Source organism: Camelus ferus, chromosome 10 (genome assembly GCF_009834535.1).
Source record: "Camelus ferus isolate YT-003-E chromosome 10, BCGSAC_Cfer_1.0, whole genome shotgun sequence".
Classification (NCBI taxonomy): domain Eukaryota; kingdom Metazoa; phylum Chordata; class Mammalia; order Artiodactyla; family Camelidae; genus Camelus; species Camelus ferus.
The window spans coordinates 60,020,460-60,043,852 of NC_045705.1; the positions used below are offsets into that span (position 1 = coordinate 60,020,460).

The following is a 23,393-nucleotide window of genomic DNA, read 5'->3' on the forward strand; positions in this document are numbered from 1 at the left end:
CTTTAAGCCGTTTTCATTTTAGGTGATGTTTCTTCTTAACATTCCCTTTGAGTTTAGAAAAGTTCCTGGTAAGAAGCCCCTCTGCCTCTGTGTGCTACAAAGAAAAGGAGGGACTTTAAAGGAGCCCTTGGGGGTGGGGCCAGAGTTGGCAGTAGCCCTACTCCCACCTCTGCTACAGTTAACCCCACCAAGCCCAGCTGTGCTGATGGGTCTCCACAAGATCTGTCTCACCTTTGGAGGTTCCTTGAAGGGTTCGCTGTAGAGGCTGCGTATTCTTCTGCGATCAATGATCTTATTGTCAGCTGGGGTTGGCTTATTGGCTTCCCCTTTAAACTGGGCACTGTAGCTGGTCTCGTGAGCCATCTTATCATCTGGTGGCTTGTACTGGGGCTTGGCTTTGATGGGTTTCACAGGCTTGATGTCCGTCCATGCTCGGAATTCATTCCTGCGAATCAAAGAAAGCCCAAGTGATGTGACGCCTCTGATGCCTGGAAGCAGTGCCCTCACACAGGGCAGCCAACACAGCAATCAGTGCCTGTCGTGAACTCACTCTCTCCTCCTGGATGAGGGCAAGTGTTCCTTCCTGCCCAGTCAAGACAGGTTGTGGCAAGAACAGTAGTACCTCGGAGGAAGAGCTCGGGCTCTGGCTCCCATGTGTCACCATGGACAGGCAATTCTTTTCAGATTTTTCTCCATTATAGCTTATTACAAGAAATTGAATATATTTCCCTGTGCTATACTGTAGGTCCTTGGTGTTTATCTATTTTATATATAGTAGTGTGTGTCTGTTAATCACATCTCCTAATTTAACGGACTGGCAGTTCTAATTTCTGGGCCTCATTTTCACAATATCTAAAATGAGGCTGGAAAAACTCAATCCACTCAGTCATTCATGGGACCTCACATATGGTCGCATGCCTGCCGTGTGTGACTATTAAACGAGACAATGCATCAAACAGCGTGCCTGGTACCTTGTGGCCAAATAACATCTGTTCCCTTTTGTTATGATGGAGACACTTTGTAACACTGAATCCTTAAGGTTAATCCCTCCCTTTGATAGCAGAGGGCTTGCTTCTTGTACTGCCAGAATCTCAATCACTTTAGATGAAAATCCTTATGAAATGTCTAAATGCCTGCGGATCACAAACAAGCAAAATGTACTGAATACAATTGGACGTCACCATGAGGACTTGTGTTGGGATACGATGTGGAGGAGAGTCTTCATGTGTTTGGTGTGAGTGGCTATTGGTCCTTACCCCATGTGACCCCCATCTGCTGCTTTTTGAGTCAGTGTGTCAGATAGCTTGTTCATAGCAATCTCTCTCCTGGTTTCTAATCAGCTGTGTCTGATCTGTTGCAGGACTGGAGAGTAGATGGTGACAGTATTCAAAACAGGGTAAAATAAGTGTAGCTGCTGAGGTAGGCCGCAGGGTCCATCTTGTTTGCTGAGTACGTGACATTCGATGCACAAGCTCTGTGGTTCTGAGGTCTTAATCAGACCTCTTCTCATTTGGGGCCGTGAGAAGCTGTGTTGTGAGAAAGGAAGAGTCAGTGTATGAATATCTATGGAGTTAGGTTTTCCTGTGCCTCTCTCACCCTCGTGGTAACTCCCTTCTTCAGGGCTCAGAGATGAGTGCCATGAACAAGAAGTCACAGGTGACAGTAGAAAAAGCTTAGACTGCGACGGAGATCCACGAATTCTAGCCTAAGCTCTGCCACTAGGTAGCAGCTGAGCAGGCCTCTCCCCACTGAGCCTTAGTGTCCTCTGTTGTTAAATAAAATTGACCAATGTCCTTTGGCTCTGAGGCTCTCTGAGTGGAGAAAGCTGGTTTGGTAACGTGCTGGTCATTTGCCCTCCTGAGGGGAACTGGCACATGTGTGAGTAGAGTGACCAGTTTCTTAAGAGACCCTGCCCTAAGCTTCAGACTTGCCTTTCCACCAGCTCAGACTCAGCATCCCTAGAACCAAATCATCTTGTCTCCTCTGCCAAATTGTCTTCTCTTCTTGGATTCCTCACTGCTCAATTTCACCCTTTCCTTCTTTCATTCACAAAACATTTACTGAGTGCTTAAGGTCTGCCTGGCAGGATGCTGAACTCTGTGGAAGCCTAACTGAGTAACAGGCCCTGGGCTCAAGGTGTGGGAAGAGGAGGGACTGGAGGTTACTCCGGGACAACAGGATAGGAGCTACGCAGGAGAAGGGAGTGGGGAGCACAGCGGAGGAACTCATAGCCAGCCTGGGAATTGGGGACGGCTGGGGGGAGGTTCTGGAGGGAGTCACAGAGGCTGACAATTGTCCAGAAGAGGGGGGTTCCGAGTAGAATGGGGAGCACACAAAGAGGCTCATGAGATGCACAGCCCCCCCTCCCCCGGGCCATGCAGGCAGTTCAGATGGCTAGGCTGAAGCTTGGTGGGGAAGGACACAAGAGGTCCTGCCAGCCAGCTGAGGGGATGGTCTAGGCTATAACAAGGAGTTGCCAAATGACTTCAAGCCACAGACGAGTGTGGCTACATTCGTTTTGGGAAAGAGAATTTGGCAGCAGTGTGAATGGAGACAGAAGGGGAGAGTTGGGGCAGGAGGCCAGGAAGGCTGTGCAGTGAGTCAGGAGGAAATTGGAGGCCGGAACCAGGATGGTGGCAGCGGGAACGGAACACAGCAGTGAGTCAAGAGGGACATGGGCAGAATTTGAAAATGGCTGAGCTGGGGGAGGCCAGGATCAGACTGGGATTTGGGTTGGTGGGTGGAGGTGCTACCCACTGAGACGGGGAACCTGGGAAGAGACGGGAATTGGGGGGAGGGTTGACACCCTCCTGATTCTGTTAGGGGCAGCCACCCCCTTGGCTTCAAGACTGCTTTCTAATCCTCTCTCCTCCTCCTTTCTCCATCTCCATAGGTTCAAATGGTCACCGTGACCTGACTTCTGAGCCATTCTGGCTCTGCACACAGGCCCTGCGCTGGTGTGGGCTGCATCTGGGGTTCTGGCCACCATCACCTGCCTGAGGCGCCAGGCCCTCCCTCCTGCTTCCCACCCTTCAGGACAGAAGCCCCTGATACTTGGTCTTGATCTCCCAGTAGCCAAAGCAGTAACAACCTGGCTCCCAAAATATGATGGCAGAAACCTGGATTCTCTGCCCCCACCTCCGCCTGCCTACAGAATTAGGGCTGAGATAGGTATACACTGGCCCTAAGCACTGTTTCTGGGTCATCTCTTCCAGGCCGGCCTCTGCAGTGGCCCCTGTGGGCTGGCAAGTGTCTCATGTGAGCATTATCTGTGGGGCGTGTCCTTATCTGTGGGGACAGCTCAGTAACCCTGGTCTTGAACAACTCTGGCAAATCATCTTCATATGGGATGTGTTAATGAGTCCCATAATAATTTCACTGTTACTATGACAGTTGTTAGGTTTAAACCCAAATTCTATTACCTAGCACTTTCTTTGAACGCTCCACAAAATCTTCCCAGCCACATGCAACAATTGTATGTCATAAATAAAGAAGTAAGGTACTATTCATTAGTTACCTTTTATAAGCTAGAAGGTTGTTTTTGTATATTCTCTATAACCCTTACAACAACTCTGAAAGGAAATAGTATTACTTCCCTTTTACAAAAGAGGATAGCCCAGGCTCAGAGAGGTTAAGCGACTTGTACAAGGCCACAGAGCTGCCAAATAGAAGAGCTGATTCTCAGCCCAGGTGGGTCAGGGCTCACAGCCCACATCCTTCCCACTGCACTCAGGAAACGTGATGGAGCTGCAGTGTGCTCACTGGCCCTTGCCTAGGGGTGCTTGTGTGGGGTCCAGCCTAATGTATACAATGCGGTGGAGGGTTTATATGACACAGATTGGCCAGAGGATACCCAAGCTCCTCTAGCCCTGAGATGCTCCATCCAGAGCAGTATGGGCCACACTCTCAGGTCAGTCACATCCAGTGCCTCTTGCCATGAATTTGTGGTCCGCTGTAACCATCAATTCCCCTTTCTGTGCTACCAGATTTCAGCTTTCTCATTCATTCACTCATTTGGCATTTGCCAAACTCCAGCCATGGCTGTTTCATATAGCCCATAGAAAGGAGGAAGCCAAGGTTGAGGTCTCTATAGTTTAGTGAGTTGGTCAGGGTCTGTCCACATGTGACCCTAAGAAAGGGCAGAATGAAGCAAATAGGACAGAGCTCAGAAGGAAAGAGGAAAAAGGATGCTTTATTCTGAGGGGTGAAGCGGGGAAGGGGGCACTGGAAGATGTAGACAGAGAAGTGGATGAGGGAATCAGGCAGCAGGGTGGTTTGTGAGGCAGGCTCAGAGAGCAGGTGAACTGCTCAGGGAGCAGGAGGGTGTGGTTCATGGAGGGAAGGATGTCATGGTGACCAGGCTGGGCAGGAGCTGGGAGCAGGCTGTACAGAGCCTGGAATACCATGCCTGGATGCTTGTGGGAGGCCTGGGGAACTGCTGGATGCATCTGAGCGAGGCAGCAATGTTCCTATTCCTCCACTGACAGTGTCATCCTCCTCTCAGACTGCCCCAATCAGAAATGATTCTTCCCATCAAAAGGGGTTTTAAACCTTTTTAAAGGCAGAGAGGTTCATGTTAGCGAGGCAGAGAGCGCTGGTGTGATTTGAGCCTAGGAAGCTCAAGTTCCCAGCAGGGATGAGGCATCAAGTGAATGGACAAGGTCATGTCTGGGTTGAAAGAATCCGAGGGGAAACATTTTGCAGCCTTCACTAGAAGGTAGCAAAGCCTCCTGTGCAGCAAAGCTGGATAAGATATACATGCCTGGGGGCCAGGTCCCAAGCAGAAACAAAGACACTCAGGCCCTCACAGGAGAAAATGATGTCTCAGTGCACCCAGCACATGCAGGGCCCAGGGAAGCGCAGGCAGAGGTGGAGATGGGACAAGCATAGAGCTGGGCCAGAACAGAGAAGGTGGTTCACTGTCAAGAGTACAGGCTCTGCAATAAGATAAACCCTGCCTCCATTCTGGCTCTGTCCCTCAGATCAGTCCCTCACTTGCCCTGAACTGCAGTGAGTTCATTTGGAAAGGATTTACACAAGGCCTGTTTCCCAGGATTGACATGGGTTAAATGAGAATGTATTAGTTACAGAAGACCTGGACATCCATATCGGAATTACAAAACCTATGGTGGCTATCTCTGTAATAATGTATTTGGTTTTCATTACAGAGTCACGTGCTCAAGAAAAATGATTGAACATCTTCTGCATTCCAGTCATGGAGCTGGAAATGCAGTGTGAACAGCCAGATGCTGCTCCTGCCTCCACTGACCTTGTGGTTAGCGGGAAGGCCTACACAATTACACAGACATCAAATATCTGTCCAGCTACTGTTTTTTCTGACCACCGCAGTCAACACTCTGGTGCCCGAAGTTGGCAAGCTCTGGACAGCAGCTTCCAATGCTGGGCTCATTTCTGAATGCGTTTCACGTTAGACTTGAACAAAGTAGCATTCAATGAATGCCTGATTAATTGAATCTCCAAAACTGAGGGCCCACTATAAACAGATGTTCACTCCTTAAGGCCTTGTTCCACTTAGGCACGTTTTCTGCAGTGATTCAAGGGGCAGTACTGAAAGAGCAATTATAGAGGGAGAAGCTGAAGACAGGCGGGAGCTGGGTGATTGATGAAGCCAGGTCCCAGAAGCGGGAGGGGGAGGCATCAGGCGAATGGTGAGAGGGTTGGCCTTGGAGAGACAGCGTTGTAAAAGAAGAGAATAGAGGCTGTTTCCCCATTTCTCATTTGAAGAAGCCTGACATCTACAAGAAACAATGAAATAGAATTATAGAACATTTTACTGCTGTGAAGGATATCTGCATGTGTTAATTGGTATGAATCACTTCTTGACCGAAATGCAGTCTTAGAATAATAGATGACAGCCAACTACCATCATATATAAATTCCATTTCTCTGCCCATCAGCCCCAGATTTATTTATTATGTATCTAAGTCCCAGGGAACAATGATTCTTTCCCCATCCTCTTAACAACAAAATTAACAACATTCCTCGACTGCTTCGTGAAGGCAGAAAACCATGCTTTTAAGTCTTAACAGTATAAAATCTTCCTGCAGATTTTCATCAGTAATTTATGTTGTCATGGAAACGTTAAGTCTTTGTTCAAAAATCCTGTCTACATTTGTTGTACTAAAGTGTTCCAGAAGGAGGGAAGCAGTCTCCTTCTTGAACTCTGACGGAGGCAGTCAGTGAATGCTGTCAGTTGCCAAGCTATTGTCAGGAGTTGGCTGAAAAAAGTAGGATTTGTAGATTAAAAAGAAAAGAATGTCCCTGAGCCTAGAGGGCTGCAGGGGGCTTAGGGAGGCTTCTGGCTCCTTCAGAGGGGACTGAATGATTTCCTCTTTCCACCAGAGATGACTGGATCAAGAGAGGAGATTCATAATCTACATGTGTGCATATCCTGCATGCATCTTTCAGCTTCTCTTGTGTGAAAGGGAGAAAAGGGACTTTCACAGAGAATGCCAACACTCTCATCATTCAGAATTGCTCTTCTTATCCATTAAAATCCAATAAGCACATGTACACCATGTATGATGGTTTTCTAAAATGAGGAAAGCAAACGCTGGGCAAAAAAAAGTGTCCGGATGTAAAGAAAAGTTTGAAGCTAATGTAATGTGAAGAGGGAATGAGAGGAAAAGATTCCTCCTTTCTCTTACATGGAAAGATCTGGTCTGGGCATCAGTTGGCAATGGCAAGAGCTGGGACTTCAGTCCCCTCATTAGGTAAATGGCTCATTCTGCAGGGAACCGCTGTCTCAGGCTGTCCTGGGCTGCACTGGGCTCACTGGCCCCTGTGCACCTGGGAAATAGTGTCTCACACAGAGAAAGCCATGAGCACAATATGTACAAACTTGTGAGGGCCGATAGTTAAAAGTGAAAACTGCTCAACCTAGGAGTCAATCTGATTCTACACAAATTAATTTAGGTTGCAGTATCCAGCAGGCACTCTGCTAGGAACTGTAGGAAGGAATAAGGGTGCAAAAATAAGAAACCTACAGTTAGCAGAAGTGGAGGACCGGGGAGGGGAGCATGGTGATTAACGTGAGCACACATACAAATACACGTCATGTAGAAAAGAGTAAGAGCTGGATGAGAGGGTATAGGAAAATTACAACTACTCCCTCCTCACCCCCCCCCCACCCATGTTCACAGTAGTAGCTGGGTTTCTCAGTCGTAGGAATGCAGGGGTGGTTGTGCTGCAAGACAACAGAGTTATCCTGTTGAGACTACTCTCTTCTGGATGGTTGGGTCCCTGAGGACCTGTGTCCACACTTGCAGAAAGATGGCTCCTAAGACACGAAATGGGAACTCAACTGAGAGTTGCCCTGAAAAGGTAGGAAAAAGAGCTGCCTTCTTCTAGGTAAACCTAGAATTCTGGGAGGACATTCCTATGAGATGATCTTGGTAAATCTTGATAAACCCATGTTTCCTTATTCTTTGTTCTGTGTATAGAAGGGACTTGATAAATATTTTTAACTTGATAAATATTTTTTAACTTGATAAATATTCATTATCTGTTAAGATAATCATATGGTTTCTGTTCTTTATTCTATGAAAATAGCAGATTACATTAATTTATTTTTGTATGTTAAACCAAGCTTACATTCCTAGAATAAACCTCACTTGCTAATGGTGTTTAAATCTTCTTATATGTTGCTTATATAGATTTGATTTGCTTATCTTTTATTAAGGATTTTAATTTCCATATTCATGAGTAATATTGACCTATAGTTTTCTTATAATGTGTTTGACTGGCTTGGTATCAGGGTAATATCTAATTCTACCCATCTCAAAATGAGTTAGAAAGTATTCTTTCTTCCTCTATTTTTAAAGAGATTGTTAGAATTTGGGTATTTTTTTTTTCTTTAATGTTTAATAGAATTCAACAGTGTGAATTTCAATTCTAGTGTTTGATAGACAATCACCAGGGGCTGGATTATCTTTATGGAAAGATTTAAAATTACTAATTCAATTTCTTTACTTAGTATACATTTATTCTGATTTTCTATTTCTTTTTGAGTCAGTTTTTGTGATTTTCATCTTTCTAAGAATTTGTCCATTTCATCTATATTGTCAAATTTATTGACATAAAGTTGTTCCCAGTATCTCCTTATAATGGAGCTATACTTTAAAGAGTAAATTAGCATAGGTCTGAAGAAGTCATAAAACTGATGTTATCTTCAGCACCAATTTTATCTGTTAAAATTTTGATATTCTTGTACATACTTGCACACACACACATATATACATATGTATAAAAATCTTCCAAGGCTGAGTTTTTCAGAGATAAAAGAACACATACAAAAATATATATGTATATGCATACGTGTCTGAATAAGTATACATAGGTGTGTCTATGAATAGGCAAGTATACATGAATATGTACATACATGTGAACATATGCTCTGTGTGTGTGTGTTCCAGCAACGTGCCCAGCATATAAAAATGCCCTAAACAAGATAGCTTATATTGTTTTCAGTAAGGCCTCTGGTAGCATATAAAGCACCTTGTGTATGCTGGGGGGAAAAAAAAAGAGTACATTCTGAATGAGTACATTATCAAAAGATGCCAGTTCCTCCTGGGTTATACAAGCCAGTCCCACGGCTACTAGCATGATATTTTTGAGATTCATCAATACTGCTTCATTCCTTATTATTGCTGAGTATTATTCCATTGTATAGATTTACCATTTCTTTTGTTTATTCATTACTTGATGAGTATTTGGGTTGTTCCCAACATTTTGGCTACCATGAATAATACTGTTAACATTTGTGTATCAGTTGTTTATACATGTGTGTTTTCATTTGTCTTTGGTACTTAGGAGCAGAATTGCTGTGTCATGTGGTGAGTGTATGGTTAACCTAGAAGCAAATTTTTTCCAAAGCAGCTGTACCGTTTTACAGTCCCATCTGCAGTATATAAAAGATCCAGTTGCCTCACATTCTTGCCAGCATTCAGTGTTGCCAGTGTTCTTTGTTTTAGCCATTTCAGTGCGTATGTGGTGGTATTTCATGTGGTTTTAACTTGTATCTTCCTACAAATCGTGGTATTGACCATCCTTTCAGGTACTTATTTGCCATTTGTATATCTTCTTTAGTAAGGTGTCTATTAATTCTTTTCCCATTTTAAAATTGGGTTGTCTGTCTTCTTATTATTGAGTTTTAAGAGATCTTTAAATATTTTGGATACAAATTTTTATCAAATATATGTTTTGCAAATATTTTCTCTCAGACTGTGGTTTGTCTTTTCCTTGTCTTAACAGTGTCTTTTGAATAGTAAAAATGTTTAAATTTGATGAACTGAATTTATCTTTTTTTATTTTATTGTTTTTGGGTTTTGTGTCATATCTAGAAATCTTGGTCTACTCCAAGGTCACAAAGGTTTTTTTCCATATCTTCTTTCTGAAGTTGTATCATTTTAGGGTTTACATTTAGTTTAAGTCTCTAGTTCATTTCTAATTAATATGTGTGTGTGATGTAAGGTAATGGCTGAGATTAATTTTCTTTCTGTTTGAATATCCAGTTTTCCCAGCACTATTTATTGAAAAGGTCTGCATTCCTGAGACAGGCAAGGGTCGGGCTGTTACTAGAGCCTGCCTGACCCTCCGGGCCATATCCCGGTCCACAAACATGACTGAACACAGTACCTCACACACAGCAGGCGCCTAGACAATATAAATCCTGTTCCACGCCTCTGAGCCTCTGCTAGCTCTCCTGTGCAGTAGGCACTCATGAAGCATTCCTGAGTAACAGCAAGTAGGAACGTGTCTTTCAGGAACCTTCTGCCACATGGGGCAGGGGCCCCAGCCAACACAAGAAAGCAAAGGTGGACGGCAGGGCCTGAGGAGAGCAAGTGCTCTGGAACTGAAGGCCCCACCAAGGAATCTGAGCGGGTTTAGAAGGTGACAGGGGTTTTTGGAAAAGAGGCACTGACATTTCTGGAGGAAGCACTGGAATTCTGCAATCCTTTCCTCCTCCGAGCATTCCAGGGCTGCTCATAGGAAGAAGATCCCATCCATAAACTCAATGAACGCAGCTTCGGTGCTCAGAGCCGTCCTAGCTGCTCCCTCCCCAGCAGCCTGGGGTGGCAGGTTCCAGCTGGTAAGGTCACGAGCTTTCTGCTGGGCAAGCAAAGCCCTTCAAAACACCTAGTCTTTGGGGGAAGCAATTAGTATTTCATAGGCAACCTCCTCCAGATCAGTGCCCTGCCTTCCTTCTCTGACACACTGTGAGGGTTATCAGGCTGGCGACTGACAGGGAGAGAAGAGAAGGGATGTGTCAGGCCCACAGTGAGCCACATGCTTCACAAAAACACGCTCTCGCCTTTAATCCCCAGTCAGGCTGAGGACTCCCACCCCAGCCCCGTGGCACATCCTCCCTGCTCCATCATCCCTTGATCGGTCTGCATCCTCCTCTAACTGGAGGTCCCTGAAGGAAGGAGTTGTGACCCCAGAGCTGAGTCCAGGGCCAGGCACAGAGCAGACACCCAGAAAAGGCTTGTTGAGTGAACAGAATTGCATGAGGACCACAGAGCAGCAGAGCTGGACAGGAACCTGGAGACTCTCACCTTATTTTACAGCTGAGGGTTACAGAAGGGGCAGTGGAGGCAAAGAAGGTGGAGTGGTGAGGTAGGAACATGTGCTGGACTTGGACTTGACTCGAGGTAGCAGGAGCCACTTGAGACTTTGGACCAAGGGAGTGACATGATGATGTGGCCTGGGAGGTACTTTGCTTGAGTGACTCAGGCCACGTGGGGACAATGACAGGCTGGGGATAGGGAGAGACTGGAGGCTGCAGATCCACATCTGCTTTAGTTAATGATGACAGAATTACAAACTTAGCATCAACTCTGCTAGCAAATTACTGAATTCCTCACCGAGTGCCTATAGCAGTTACAAGGTGGCTTTCCTCTACTGAGGGCCTGCAGGTGCCAGGGCTTTGTTCTCATTACTTAATCCTCAGAACTACCTTTTTGGATGGACACAATTACTTTCCATTTCAACGATGAAGACATGAAGCTCAGAGAGGAAAAGTTACTGTCTAAGGCCTCAGAGAGGCTACGAGCCAGGCACTGAGTCAGCACTGGGGAGAGCGGATAAGGTGCTCCCCGTAGTGAGGGCAGAGGAGAAAGATAAGCAGCCTTGAGGCCTGTGGTCTGAGAGGTGCTGTAACAGAGAAACACGGAGGGGCAGAGAAGCCAGAGCAGGGCCCCTAACCACTCTTTGGGGGTGATGGATGAAGTCTTGTTGTGACAGGTGACAGGAGAAATGCATCACATGTTGGAAACAGGCCTATCATCCTGTACTTATCTTTACTCTTTTGGGAGCAAAACCAGACTATGCAAAAATCTAAAAAGAAACAACTAAAAGCAGAAGGACAAGTATGCAGAGCACTGCTGCACGAGATTCAAAAATCACCTTCGCGCTTATAATCATTTAACACAGAGGCTCCCGCCTGTGATTTCCCACCAGTGGGATTAGCCCCATCTTCCTGCCGCAGGAAACTCTGGGGCCTTAGGAGAGTCCCAGGGATCCTGGGAGAGAGACGGCTGACAGTCCAGCAGCAGATGGCCCCACACAGGCCCACCACTTAATTAGGCTGCTGTGGGGGACCATGTAAGAGACACACAAGTTAGGGGGTGGGGACAGGCACCTAGGGTGCTGTTGCAGGAGAGCCGGTATCAAAGGGGGTCAGGTACTGCGACACCTCTAAACAGCCACTACCCTGCACAAACTGCTGTGCTTGTATGTCCCCTGTGCATTGGTATGTGTCTATGTGTGTCGCTCTGGCCAAACAGTAAGAGGGGTTGGCAACAAAAGGATGTGAAAATGAGGCATCTTCCTAGTTAGAGACTGATCTGCTTTGAGATAAATCGTGATAGTGGTGATGACAGTGAAGACAGCTCGGATCACAGAGAGCCTTCTCAGTGCCGGGGGCCGCGTGAAGTCCATGCTATGCGTTCTCTCCTTTAACCCTCACAGAGGCTTTCTTTCTCCCACGTCTTTGCTGGGGACGCCAGCTGGTCAATCTGAGCTGAAGAAAGTGGCTCCCGGGATGGGAGCTTCTTTGACATCCTGAATCACAAGTACATTTATTCTGCATTAATTCTGCTCTCATCACTCAATAAAGACTTCACTACAAAGGATAAAAGGCTTTGCTCTAAATACTAAGTGACTCAGATGCATTTAAAATATTTTGAGACCAAAGGGATTGTAAAGGAAACAGTTATTCCGAAGAGGCCATCAGCTGACTGGTTGTCAAAGGATTACTACAAATGGCAGAGAATGATAACTAAGTGAAACAATGAAAGAGGCTGGATCTGGATCTGAATTCAAGCTGGTGAAACAAGGCTGGAGCTACACTGGCAGGGGTGCGGTGGTGCTCTCTTATTACAGGATGGGAGAGAATAACAGGAGGGGAGCAAGGGCCGAGTGGGGAGAAGAGAAAAGAAGTCGAGGAGAGTAAATCTTGCAGACACAGGAGCAGAGTTAGATTCTTGCTCATAAGATACATATTTAATTTTAGTATTTTCTGTTAATACATTATAAATATCCATAGCAACGAGATATTTAGAGCCAGGCAAAGACCAGGACCTACCTTAGAGAAGATGCCTGACAAAAACACACAGCTGGATTTTGGTCTGTGTCTGTGTGAGTGTGTATGCACATGCTGTTGTGTTTATGATCACTATCACTGTCATTGTCATTGTCCTCATTGCCCTCTTATAACTGATCTTTCTGTCTCGCCCCATCCCTAAAATTTGCCTGCCAGAGTCAGAGAATGAGCAGGTGACTCAGGCTCACACACCTCCGACCTTCCTTAGTGAATCTCAGACCTTCATCTGGTTTTGGTATCAGGTAACACTGGCCTTACAGAATGAGTTGTGAAGTGTTCCCTCCTTGTCTGCGTTTTGGATGAGTTCGTGAAGGACTGGTATTAATTCTTTTTGAACGTTTGGTAGAATTCACCAGCTTATTATTATTATTATTATTGGTAAAATAATAGGGTTGATACTCATTAATGGATACTGAGATATAGAGAACAAACTAGTGGCTACCAGTGAGGACAGGGCTTGGGGGATAGGCAAGATGGGGCAGGGGATTAAATACAAGTTATTATGTATAAATACACTATGATATATTATACAGCACAGTCAATATTTTATAATAACTATAAATGGAGTGTAGTCTTTAAAAATTGAAAATCACTGTGCTGTATACCTGAAACACATAATATTATAGATCAACTATAAAGCTATAAATTTTTTTTAATTAAAAAAAAGGATACTGAGTTGAAATGAATCTGTTTCTCTAACTTTGCATCTTATCTGATAAAATTTATTATAACTATTTTCTTTAAATATGTGAAAGAGGCTACTCAATAATATCATAGAATATTACAAAAGTCCAGAATGGAGGCCATTTTCCAAACTATTTATACGAGGAATTGAATTTATAGTTGTGACCTACTAATCGATCCTAAAAATAAATTTTTTCAAATGTCTCTGGCAGCCCAGTGATTCACTCAACTCAGCCTGCACTGAGTGCCAGCTTCCGCCCTTTCTTTTTCCTAAACTCACTCACTATTCACTAGAAGAATCCATAACAGCATTTCAAATGCAAAACAATTTAGAAAGGTTTCAAAAAAGGTAGTGATTTTCAGTGTTGCATTAATGAGAAGAATTTAGTGCCTTTTAAGAACAACTGTTCTCCAACTTTGAGTGGCCAACATTACCAGAGAATTTGTTAATAGTGAAAATGCCACTGTTCTCACCCCTGGGGTGAAGTCCTAGAATTTCTATTTTAACAGGCTCCTTGAGTGATTCTAATACAGTTGGTCAGAGGCACCCACATTGAGAAATGCCACTTTAAAGTTCCTATGACTGTGTGGATGGAAGGTGATGATAAAGAAACAGTGTCTGGAAAGGGCCTGGCACAGCCTCAGGCTCAAGGCACATGCTGAGGGGCCAGTGTGCTTAGTTTAGTGCCATATGAATGACCTTGAAGAGGGCTGTACCTGGGTGAAGTTAATTGTTAGCAGGCCTGTAGATCATATCCAGGGATTTGGGGTCATTCTTCCACAATCTCCATTCACTCCCAACAATAACTCCCAGCCTATCAGAAAGAGCTTGAGTTTGGGATCCCAAGCATGCCATTGACCAGCTGTGTAACTTCAAGAAAGTCACCTGCCTTTTCTAAGCCTCAGTAAAACAGGGGTAATGTCATCTACCTTGTGATGTGATGATTTGATGAAACACAGGGGTAATGTCATCTGTAAAACAGGGGTAATGTCATCTACCTTGTGATGTGACGATTTGATGAAATACAGCAAAAGTATTTTCTTCCCTGACTTTTGCCCTTTGCTAACCCCCTTCCCATGCTCCTCCTCTAGATGAGATCACTTAACGGCCAGCAGGGCACAGGACAAATGTACTTTCACAACTCTGACAATGGATGGCTGTCAGGCGACTCTGAGCTAACAAAACTCAAACATGAAAAGGGGGAAAAATAGGCAGATGCAAAGGCTGGTGACTAGAAGATCACAGATTTGCTACTGAACGCAAACCTCAGCCTAAGAGCAGTGAAACTCAACTGAAGGAGAAAACGCTTATATTCTTTGTGCTTTGATATTTTTAGGGGGAGACAGGAAGGAATATCAAGGTCAGGTCTAAAAGAAGATCAATGAAAGGTGAGCATTTCTGCTGTCCCAGGAGACTGGCACTGAGTATCTAATTATGTTACTTAGATGGAATCATACACTTCCATCCAGCAAATACCACCTCTAAGGCATTTCTGGTGTATTTTGCTGCAATGGACACCAAGTGTGTGAGTGAGTAAATCTTTAGCAATAGGGAAATTACCTCTGTGGGTACCATAGAGACAGCTCTTACTTTAAATTCATTAATCAACAGATGGTCTAAAATTATGAGTCTTTTGATTCTTTTTATATCCACTTCTTACTAGGGCTTTGGGGTTCAAATGACTGGTTCTGTGACCTTGGAGGCAAGTTACTTCACCTCCCTGAGCCTTTTTATTTAATTCTCACTTCAACCCTATTAACTCTATTCTATTTCCAGAAAAATGAGGTGCAGCAGGTGCCTTATCCAAGGTCACATAGAAAGTGAGTGGCGGACTGAACCCGGGCAGGCTCATCTGTGTTCTCACCCATGCCAACTCTGGGCATCTGCCCCAGGACACCAAGTTAGGTGGGCAAGATCTCTTTCACTTATTCTTCTGGGTCTTTCCATATCCAACCTTCTGAGATTATAATTTGCCAGAGGGAAGAGTCAATGTCTAATTCTCTGTAATTCTTACGCAAAAGTGTGCAAAGAAATGCCTCTCAAAAACAGACAGTAACAAGTGAAGGTGGCTCCACGAACTTCATCTGCTCCCCCAGTTCTTGAATGTAAGTCAGTGTATTTATCCCTCTTCTTCCTTCCTTTCTCACAGAATAAAGACTTCAGTTACCACCATTTCTGCTTTTTACAATTCTATAATCTACTGTTTTCTAACTGTTTACCGCTCAAAAAAGATACAAGGACCTCAGGGGTACACATAGCACATTTCAGGTAAAGAGTAGGCCTCTTCTGGACTAAGAAAGAGGGTTAAAAAAGAAACGAGAACCAGCCAGGAGGGTTAAAGCCAGAGAAACGTGGTGGGATTTTAGAGCTAGTAGATTCTAGGGATGATTTAATGCAGTATATTAATTTTACAGACTGGGAAAATGAAGTGGAGGGAGGGAAAGTAACTCCATGGAGTCACATAAAAACTAGCAGCAGAGATGGAACCAGCACTCAAGCCTTTCAAGTCCTAGTCTAGGTTTTTGTTTTTGTTTTTGGCACCAGAATAGACTCATCATTTTAAAGTTGCTAATATAGTTGTCATTAAAAGCAAAGAGAGATAATATCTGCACAAAACCTAATGGTTTGCAATGTACCTTTATACAAGTATTTCACTTGAGTTACCCCATTGTGTTCTCCCAGTTCCTTGGTGTTTGCTCATAAATCCCCATCCCACAGGACTTGTGAAGGCAAATGATCTTTCCAACAGGTCCACCTCCCTGTTCTTTATGTTAATCCTCATAGAACTTGAAATTAAATCTCCTTCCTTTGGCAGATACTCTGAAAAAATTTACGGTTTTCCATCAGCAAGTATTTATTGAGGGATTGCTGAGTGATGCTCAGTAATTCCTTATTCATTTATTCAACATACATTAACCCATATTCTGTGAACAGGAATTTGGGATACAATAGAGGACAGAACAAAGTCCCTGCTGTCTTGAGAGAGTGACATACATTCCAGTGAGGGGAGATGAGCAATAAACCAATAAGCAGTTATATAATAAGTCAGGTGGTGGTAAGTCCTAACAAGACTAATAAAGATGACAGAGTCACATGTGCCTGAGTCTGTGTGTGCTGTGTCACCTAGGGTCAAGGACAGCCTCTCTGATGAAGGGATGACCCTGTCTCCAAATAAGGTCACATTCTGTGGTATTGGTGGCTAGAATTTCAACATATGAATTTGGGGTGACACAATTGGACATTAGGCAGAGACCTGAGGAGGTGAGCCTTGTGGACGTGTGGGGAAGAGTGCTCCAGCAAGGATGCTAAAACCCTGAGGCAAGAGATGAGGAACCACAAAGCCAGTGTCTGTGGACTGCAGTGAGGAGGGGAAGGGGGAGGAGTGGGAGATAAGAGCAGTGAAGGTCAGACAGAGGGGGTAGGCCTTGCACGTGGGAGCCGAGGGAGCTGATGTTTCTCTATCTGAGTCAGGAGTCACTGTGGGATTTGAGGAGACCCCATCTAGCACTGTGCACTATGATTCACTGGTCATTTTAAAAGGTCAGAACAGATACTACTTGTGCAAGGCAGAAGCAGGGAGGTCAGGTAGAGGTACCTCAATAGTCTCCATGAGAGATTATGGGGGAGTGGGTGGCACCCCCACCCCCAGGCCAGGCAGATGAGACTCTGAGTAGAGACAGGTGCTGAATGAATGAGTAATACTATATAGGAAGTATGTCAAAAGTGCTAAGGGCAAATAAATGAGATTTATTCCACTTTATGGGAGAATGGGCAAAAATGTCGAGAGGTCACAAGTTGAAACTTGAAGAAGTCACCAAAGATGGGGGACATAGGGCTTTTTATGGCCAAAATGGTGAAAGCAAATTCCACAAAGACCCCCAAGGTGTGCCTGTGGTCAGGGTCTCGAGGGTAGGGAACACGGGGGTGCATGGTGGTCAATGCCCAGACGGCAGGGAGCCAGGCCTGCTGTGCTGAGAAGCCCACTCACATTCCTCCGTTCCTCAGGCCAAGAGCCAGTCAGGCAGGCCGGCAGGACAAAGGCTCAGCCTCCAGGGGATTCTGACCTGGTTTCAGTAGAAGGGACGCTGAGGCGCTGGTGCTGGGGACCAATGACTAGGATACTAGTTCTCTCGTCAGGTGTGTGTCTTTTTGGGTTTTATGAGGCCCTCCCTCCTGGGCCCCCCAACCATAGCCGGGGCGGGGCATGTGAGGCTGCTCACCATTGTTGCTGCCGCCCTTCTCTAGAACTTTCAGAGGGCCTTCACTCACTTAAGAAATGGGTTCTTCAAACCACAAGGAAAACAGAGAAATGTATTAATTAAGAGATAGGCTGACACTTCAAAATTGTGCAGGAAAAGTTTTCCCTTTCCTTTTAGCGAGGGTTTGAGGGCTACGAAAACTGCATTTGTCATCTGTAACCCTGTCGCTATAAAGAGACGCCCCTTTTATTACTCTTTCACAGAGCTTTCTCACACCAAATTACTAATGAGGTAATTACCAACATGATAATTACTGCATGATTAGTAGGCGAGTGGAAGGGAAATGTAGCGCAAAAGCAGCAGCTAGGGTTTGGGCTGTTCTGTCAGAGATCAGATAAGAATGGTCTCTGCAAAAGGCAGTAACTGAGAGCTTTTCAGTTCATAACCTGAGCGCTACATCACCAGGGTTTTAGAAAGTAACTAGTCAGAAGCATGGCTTCCAGCCCCAGCCGCGGGCGGGGATCCGGCATCTTCGTGGGGCAGTCTGGCCAGGAAAGCAAGGGGCCTCCAGTCACACAGCCACCAGGAAGCCCCTCCACACCTTCCGGCGCCTGAATCCACCCGAACCCCACTGTACTGGAGACACACGGGGAACATGCGCCTAGAGGTCTTCTGGGAGGATTAACACAGCGACACCAGCCAAACGAGCGCTGCTTGCTAAGCCGCCCTCTCCTTGCCCCGTCCAGTCACCACCGGCTCCCACAGCACCATCTGCCAAGGGCCCAGCTGGATGAGGCCAGAGCACTTAGCGTTATTCAGAATTCCTACCCACGTTATTTTCCCTTGAAAGAGCCCAAATGACTTTCAGTTAGTCTGTCAGTTTATATTTTAAAAAATCTGAGGTAAAAACAGAAACCCACTTAGATCAACATAGAATTGAAACCACACAGCTGCACTGGAGGCCAGGCCGTGTGCCGAGCCTGCCTGTCTGCCTTCTGAGGGGACTTGGGTCCTTGTCTGTGTTCCTTCCTGAAGCCGTCAGATTATCTTTAACATCGGCCTCCCCCAGCAGCCGGCCTCAGACAGCCAGGGCGGAGGAGGCAGGGCTGGGGCCGTGTTGCTGTCGTCCTGTGTTTAATACGTAGCTCAGCAGATGCGACATGAGGCAGGCAACCCAAACAGAATTCTTGTTTAAGAGCTGACATGTAGAAGATACTGAAGCATAGGAAAGTTGATGGTTGAAATAAGGACCTAAACTCTCTTTACATCTGTACAGTATTTTTCCTTAGTTCCAGAATGCACCTAGCTTGTTTTCCCTAGGCTGGTCTCCAAATTCAGTATTCCTGAGAATCAGCTAGGGATTGAGGGGCTGGTTAACATGCAGACTCCTGGGCCCCACCCTCAGTAGTCTGATTCTTGGTTCCAGGAAGTGCATTTTAAACAGACCCTCCACGAAGTTCTGATGCAGGTCCATGGACTCTGCACAGTGAGAGAAACACTGAGTATTCACTTGCTCTGACAACAACTTTAAGATATAAATAGAATAAACATTGGTCAGAGGGTTTCAGTCATTTGCCCAAGGCAGGCAACCTGCCAGTGAGTGTGGGAGCTGGGACTCTTTCCTGCCCTGCTGAAAAGCCATTTCTTCCATTAGCCTTTGTCAGAACAAGTATTCTGGAAATAATCTTTTCCTCTTAAGGCCCAAAGTGTGCTTATTCTTTGCTACTTACAGCTTTCCTCCTCATACAGTGCTAGACCTGCCTTATCTCTGTGTTAGGCATTTCTTTTCGTTCTGATGTTTGAGCATCTGGGGTCTTACCCACCCTGGAGAGACTTCCCCTACGCCCACCCCAGTGCCGGTCATTCCTAGGGAGCAAATAGGCTTTTCACACACAAACCAAAGAATCCAGTGCCCCTCCTCACCATCTCCTTTTCTTGGGCTCTCTCTTGGGCCACTATCCTCCTGCTCTAACCACCCCAGGGCCAGGCACCAGAAGACTCTGGACAGCCTCTATGCCTCAGAGCTCTCTGGAATTACTCAAACTAGCCAATCCTGCCCCTGCTCAGCCTGCTTACTCTGCCTCACCCATTTCTTCCTGTAAAACCCACAACAAAGGCTCCTGCCCACAGTTTCTGGTTTTCTTCACTCCTTCTGCCTCCTGACCAACCCTGGCACCGCCCTGCAGGGTTCTGTGGGGCATGGTGAGGCCTGCCTCCTCCTCTTGAGAATAAACTATTTTTTCAACGGCAGTCCTCTCCTGATGTGTTGGCTTATCACAACTGAATAATAAAGCAGCCTGTATTTTCAGGCAGCCTCCTGTAGTAAACTAGAAGCAACTTGAGGACATACTGCCTTGTTCTGAACAGTGATCAGATTAACTCAGTTTCTTGTTCACTATGGGTCTTCAAACATATTTGTTGAATTAATTTTAAAAGTTAATCAAGAAGCTTAAATGAAGCCTTCTACCAGTGACTTTGTTTACTTTGGGGGTTAGAATTTTCAGTAAAATTTTAAGCTGCTCCCAAACTTATGTTGTTTTTCTCAAGCGAAAGTGTACAAGTGAACAGCGGATCACAAGGTACAGTCGGGTTATGGAAACTGTAGGTCAAATCTGTTTCACCTGCTTTCACTTATCAGAGTCGTTTTAAGACTTGCAAGTCCTCCATGCCTCACTTAGCCTAAATGATGAGATGTTTGCCTGAGTTGTTTTCCAGGAACTTGAAGTCAGCAGTGTCTTTTTTGAGCTGTGCTTATTAAGACTGGATAGGACCACTGACCAGTCAACGGGGCATGCGTGAGTGCCCACTTTTGAACGTGGCAACCTTTTGAACATGCAGAGGCCTAAGCTTAGTTACGTCTGGGCATAACAACAATGATTACATCTTTCTCCAGTCACCCTTCCCCACACTCCCAAGCCTCAGATCGCCCTGGTTCTTTATTCTTTATTCCGTAAATACCTTGAACCCCTTGCCTTTGGAGAGGCAGATCTGAGACTTGTTCTCCCATCTCTTTGCTTGGCTGCCCTGTAAATAAACCTTCTCTTTGCTGCTAACCTTGGTGTCTCGGTGTTTTGGCTTGCTGAGGGTAGGGGAAAATGAACCTGGTTTAGTAACATTATCACAGGCTCCCTTCAATTATGCAATGATAGTATTTACTGACACTAAGTTGAAAAAGACACATTTCCTGCTTTCTGGTTTGCCATGAAAACAGTTTCAACTTGTTAATAAACATGTAAAAGGAGAGAAATTTTTAAAAGAGCAAAAATACATCCAGTATAACTCAGCTATTTATAGTGTCTCAAATGGGCTAAGCTGGGAGTATTTCTGTGCGATGAGATGTGAATCATGTGGACAAGCAAAACAAAAAGGTGGAACTGCAGGTTACTTGGTGACAGAGAAGAAAGCACTGGGCCAGGACTCCAAAAAGACTTAGATTCGGTTCCCTACTCTGAACCTACCTCTGTGTGCCACTGGGCAAATCACAAACCCAGCTGTCAGCCTCAGCTGTCACATCTGTAAAACGGGGGGTCAAATTACTTTTAAAACTACTTCCGGTCACCAAACTGCCAGTGGATAAAAGTTAAGGTTTTGAAATAGATTTCTTTTGAAAGAAAGAAAGAAGAAAGGAAGGAAGGTAGGAAGGAGGGAGGGAGGGAAGACATGCAGAGGGAAAAATGACATTTATCATGATGTTTTGAATTAACAGTGGTGAAAAACTGAAAGCAAGTGGAATGTCCATGATAGAAGAACAGTTAAATAAAAGGTGCTATGCCCACATGACAGAATAGTATGCAGTCATTTAAATGATTTAAAAAAGGAGTTTAATAACTAGGGAAAATTTGAGAATACTAAGGTGGCCCTTACTGAGCCCTTAGTTGCTCACACTCTCCTCATTCATCACCACCAGCCCTTATTACAGCTCTTGTGGAGGCTGCTGTCATCCCTGTGGAGTGTCTTGCTCGAGGTCACACAGAACTGGGTGAACCGATCAGAAAAGAGCTAGTGTCAACAACGAATCAATCTGAGAAACACTCTGACTGCAGTGGCGTCTTGGTCTCACCAGCAGGTCTGCACGTTCGGTTGGTGATGCCACTTTTCCTCAGACATGAGTGGTCACTTAAGGACACAGCCCCTGCCATGAGGCATAAGTGCTCTTGCGGTAACAGGAATGATTGGATCAGGTTGTACCAGTAAAATCAGGAAAAATGATTCAGATATGCAGTTCTTACTCACTATGCCACATTCTAGGTTCAATACAGCATTTAAACCTCAATGCTCTTTTCAGAAACATCTCAGCAAAACAATCACCATTCTCTTCTCCCTTTGGAAGTGGTTTTTCTTTATGCACAGGCTTTATCAAAGTTGCTTAAATACACAAGAAAAGCCCAATTCAAAAACTGGTGAAATGACTAAAATGGGCACTGCTGGCATAGATGGCACAACAGTGTTTACTTAGGAACATCCATTTTGGACCAGTTTGTCATTTTGGCCTCAGCCATTCATTTTTAACCAGGCAGATCTAGGATGTGGATGCAGGGGGAAAGTTCACTCCAAATCCTTTGCTTTATTTCTGAAAACTAAGTGCCTGAATCAAAATAACCTTTTAGAAAACAAAATATAGAACTGGAAATGCATGGTTTCAACCTCACAAAAATACGCATAGAGGAAAAGATGAACTGACATCAAAATTAAAGCATTTGATTATGGGTGGTGGGATTTGAGGTAATTAAAAATTTCATGCTTTTCTTTTCTACAAAGTTGTACTTTTTAAAAAAGCTAAGTTTCCTATTAAAGGAAGGAGAGAGAGGAGGAGGGAAGGAGGAAGAAAGAGAGAGAGAGAAAAATACTATCATTCAAATTGTCTCCAGAGATCCTTCTGGGTGCAGCTGTGTGAGTCATGGTGTTGTCTGGAGTTTTTCTCCCGGGGCCAGACGCTAGGCCGGCTGTGCTCCCGCCCCAGCTGACTGCCTCACACTCCATTGAACACTCACAAGTCTGCCACTTTCAGTTCCACTTGATTTCCACTCTCTCCTCTGGCTGGTGGCCATGGAGCCCTCCTGGCAACCTCCATACTGGTTCCCATGGATACCCCCGACTCCCAGACAAGCGGCTGCTCAGAGCAGATGGTCGCCAGCTCCGGGCAGAGCGCAGGCTGGGGGTTACAGGAGATATCCAGAATCCTTCATCCTTCAGTTCATTCCCTCCCAATGCACTGCACAGAGATGGACGGATACACACCCACCCCTTCCCCCCCCACACACACACATACACACACACGCACATCTTTCCCTAGATCCTGCTTGGTTCTGGCCTTGACCAGGAACTTACGATGTTTCAAATATCACAAATACTACAACGCTAACACTTACTGAGCCCCAACCATAGGCCAGTGACTGACCTACAAACTGCTTTGCGTACAAAGGGAGGAAATAATTTACCGAAACAGTTTAAAGAGTTGTTTTTCTGACCCAATTCAAACATGACTGTTTGGACCAGGTCTTTTTGGGATTAGTGTGACTGTTGACATGCCTAAGAATAATCTTAGAAGCATACTGAAATTTCAGGTTCCTGAACCCAACCTTAGTAATTCATATTCAGAAGGTCAGGCATAGGAGCCAGGAGCCTGGGATGGGGCTCAGGTGATTTCAATGCATGTGGTCTGGATCACTTGAGAGAAAGCCTGCCCTAGCTCAAGGATGCTCAGACCTTATTTAGAGTACCCATGCACTGTCTATTAAAATGCAGTCTGACTTAGGATGTCCATGGTGGTCCCTAAGAGTCTGTAGTTCTGATTAGCTCCCAGGTGAAGCTGATGCTGCAGGTATTTGGGTAGCAAGAACCTAAATGGTCAGTCTCCCAGTGGCTGATTCATGCAGCACTTACC

General features: G+C 45.1%; 1 protein-coding gene across 1 annotated transcript in view; it reads right to left on the reverse strand.

The window, feature by feature from the left end:
- The window catches only part of MAP6 (microtubule associated protein 6), a 64,868-nt gene that overhangs the window by 20,682 nt on the left and 20,793 nt on the right, over window positions 1-23,393 (reverse strand). The window contains 1 exon segment of the mRNA XM_014556640.2: window positions 232-445. Coding sequence (XP_014412126.2) covers window positions 232-445 — 214 coding nt within the window.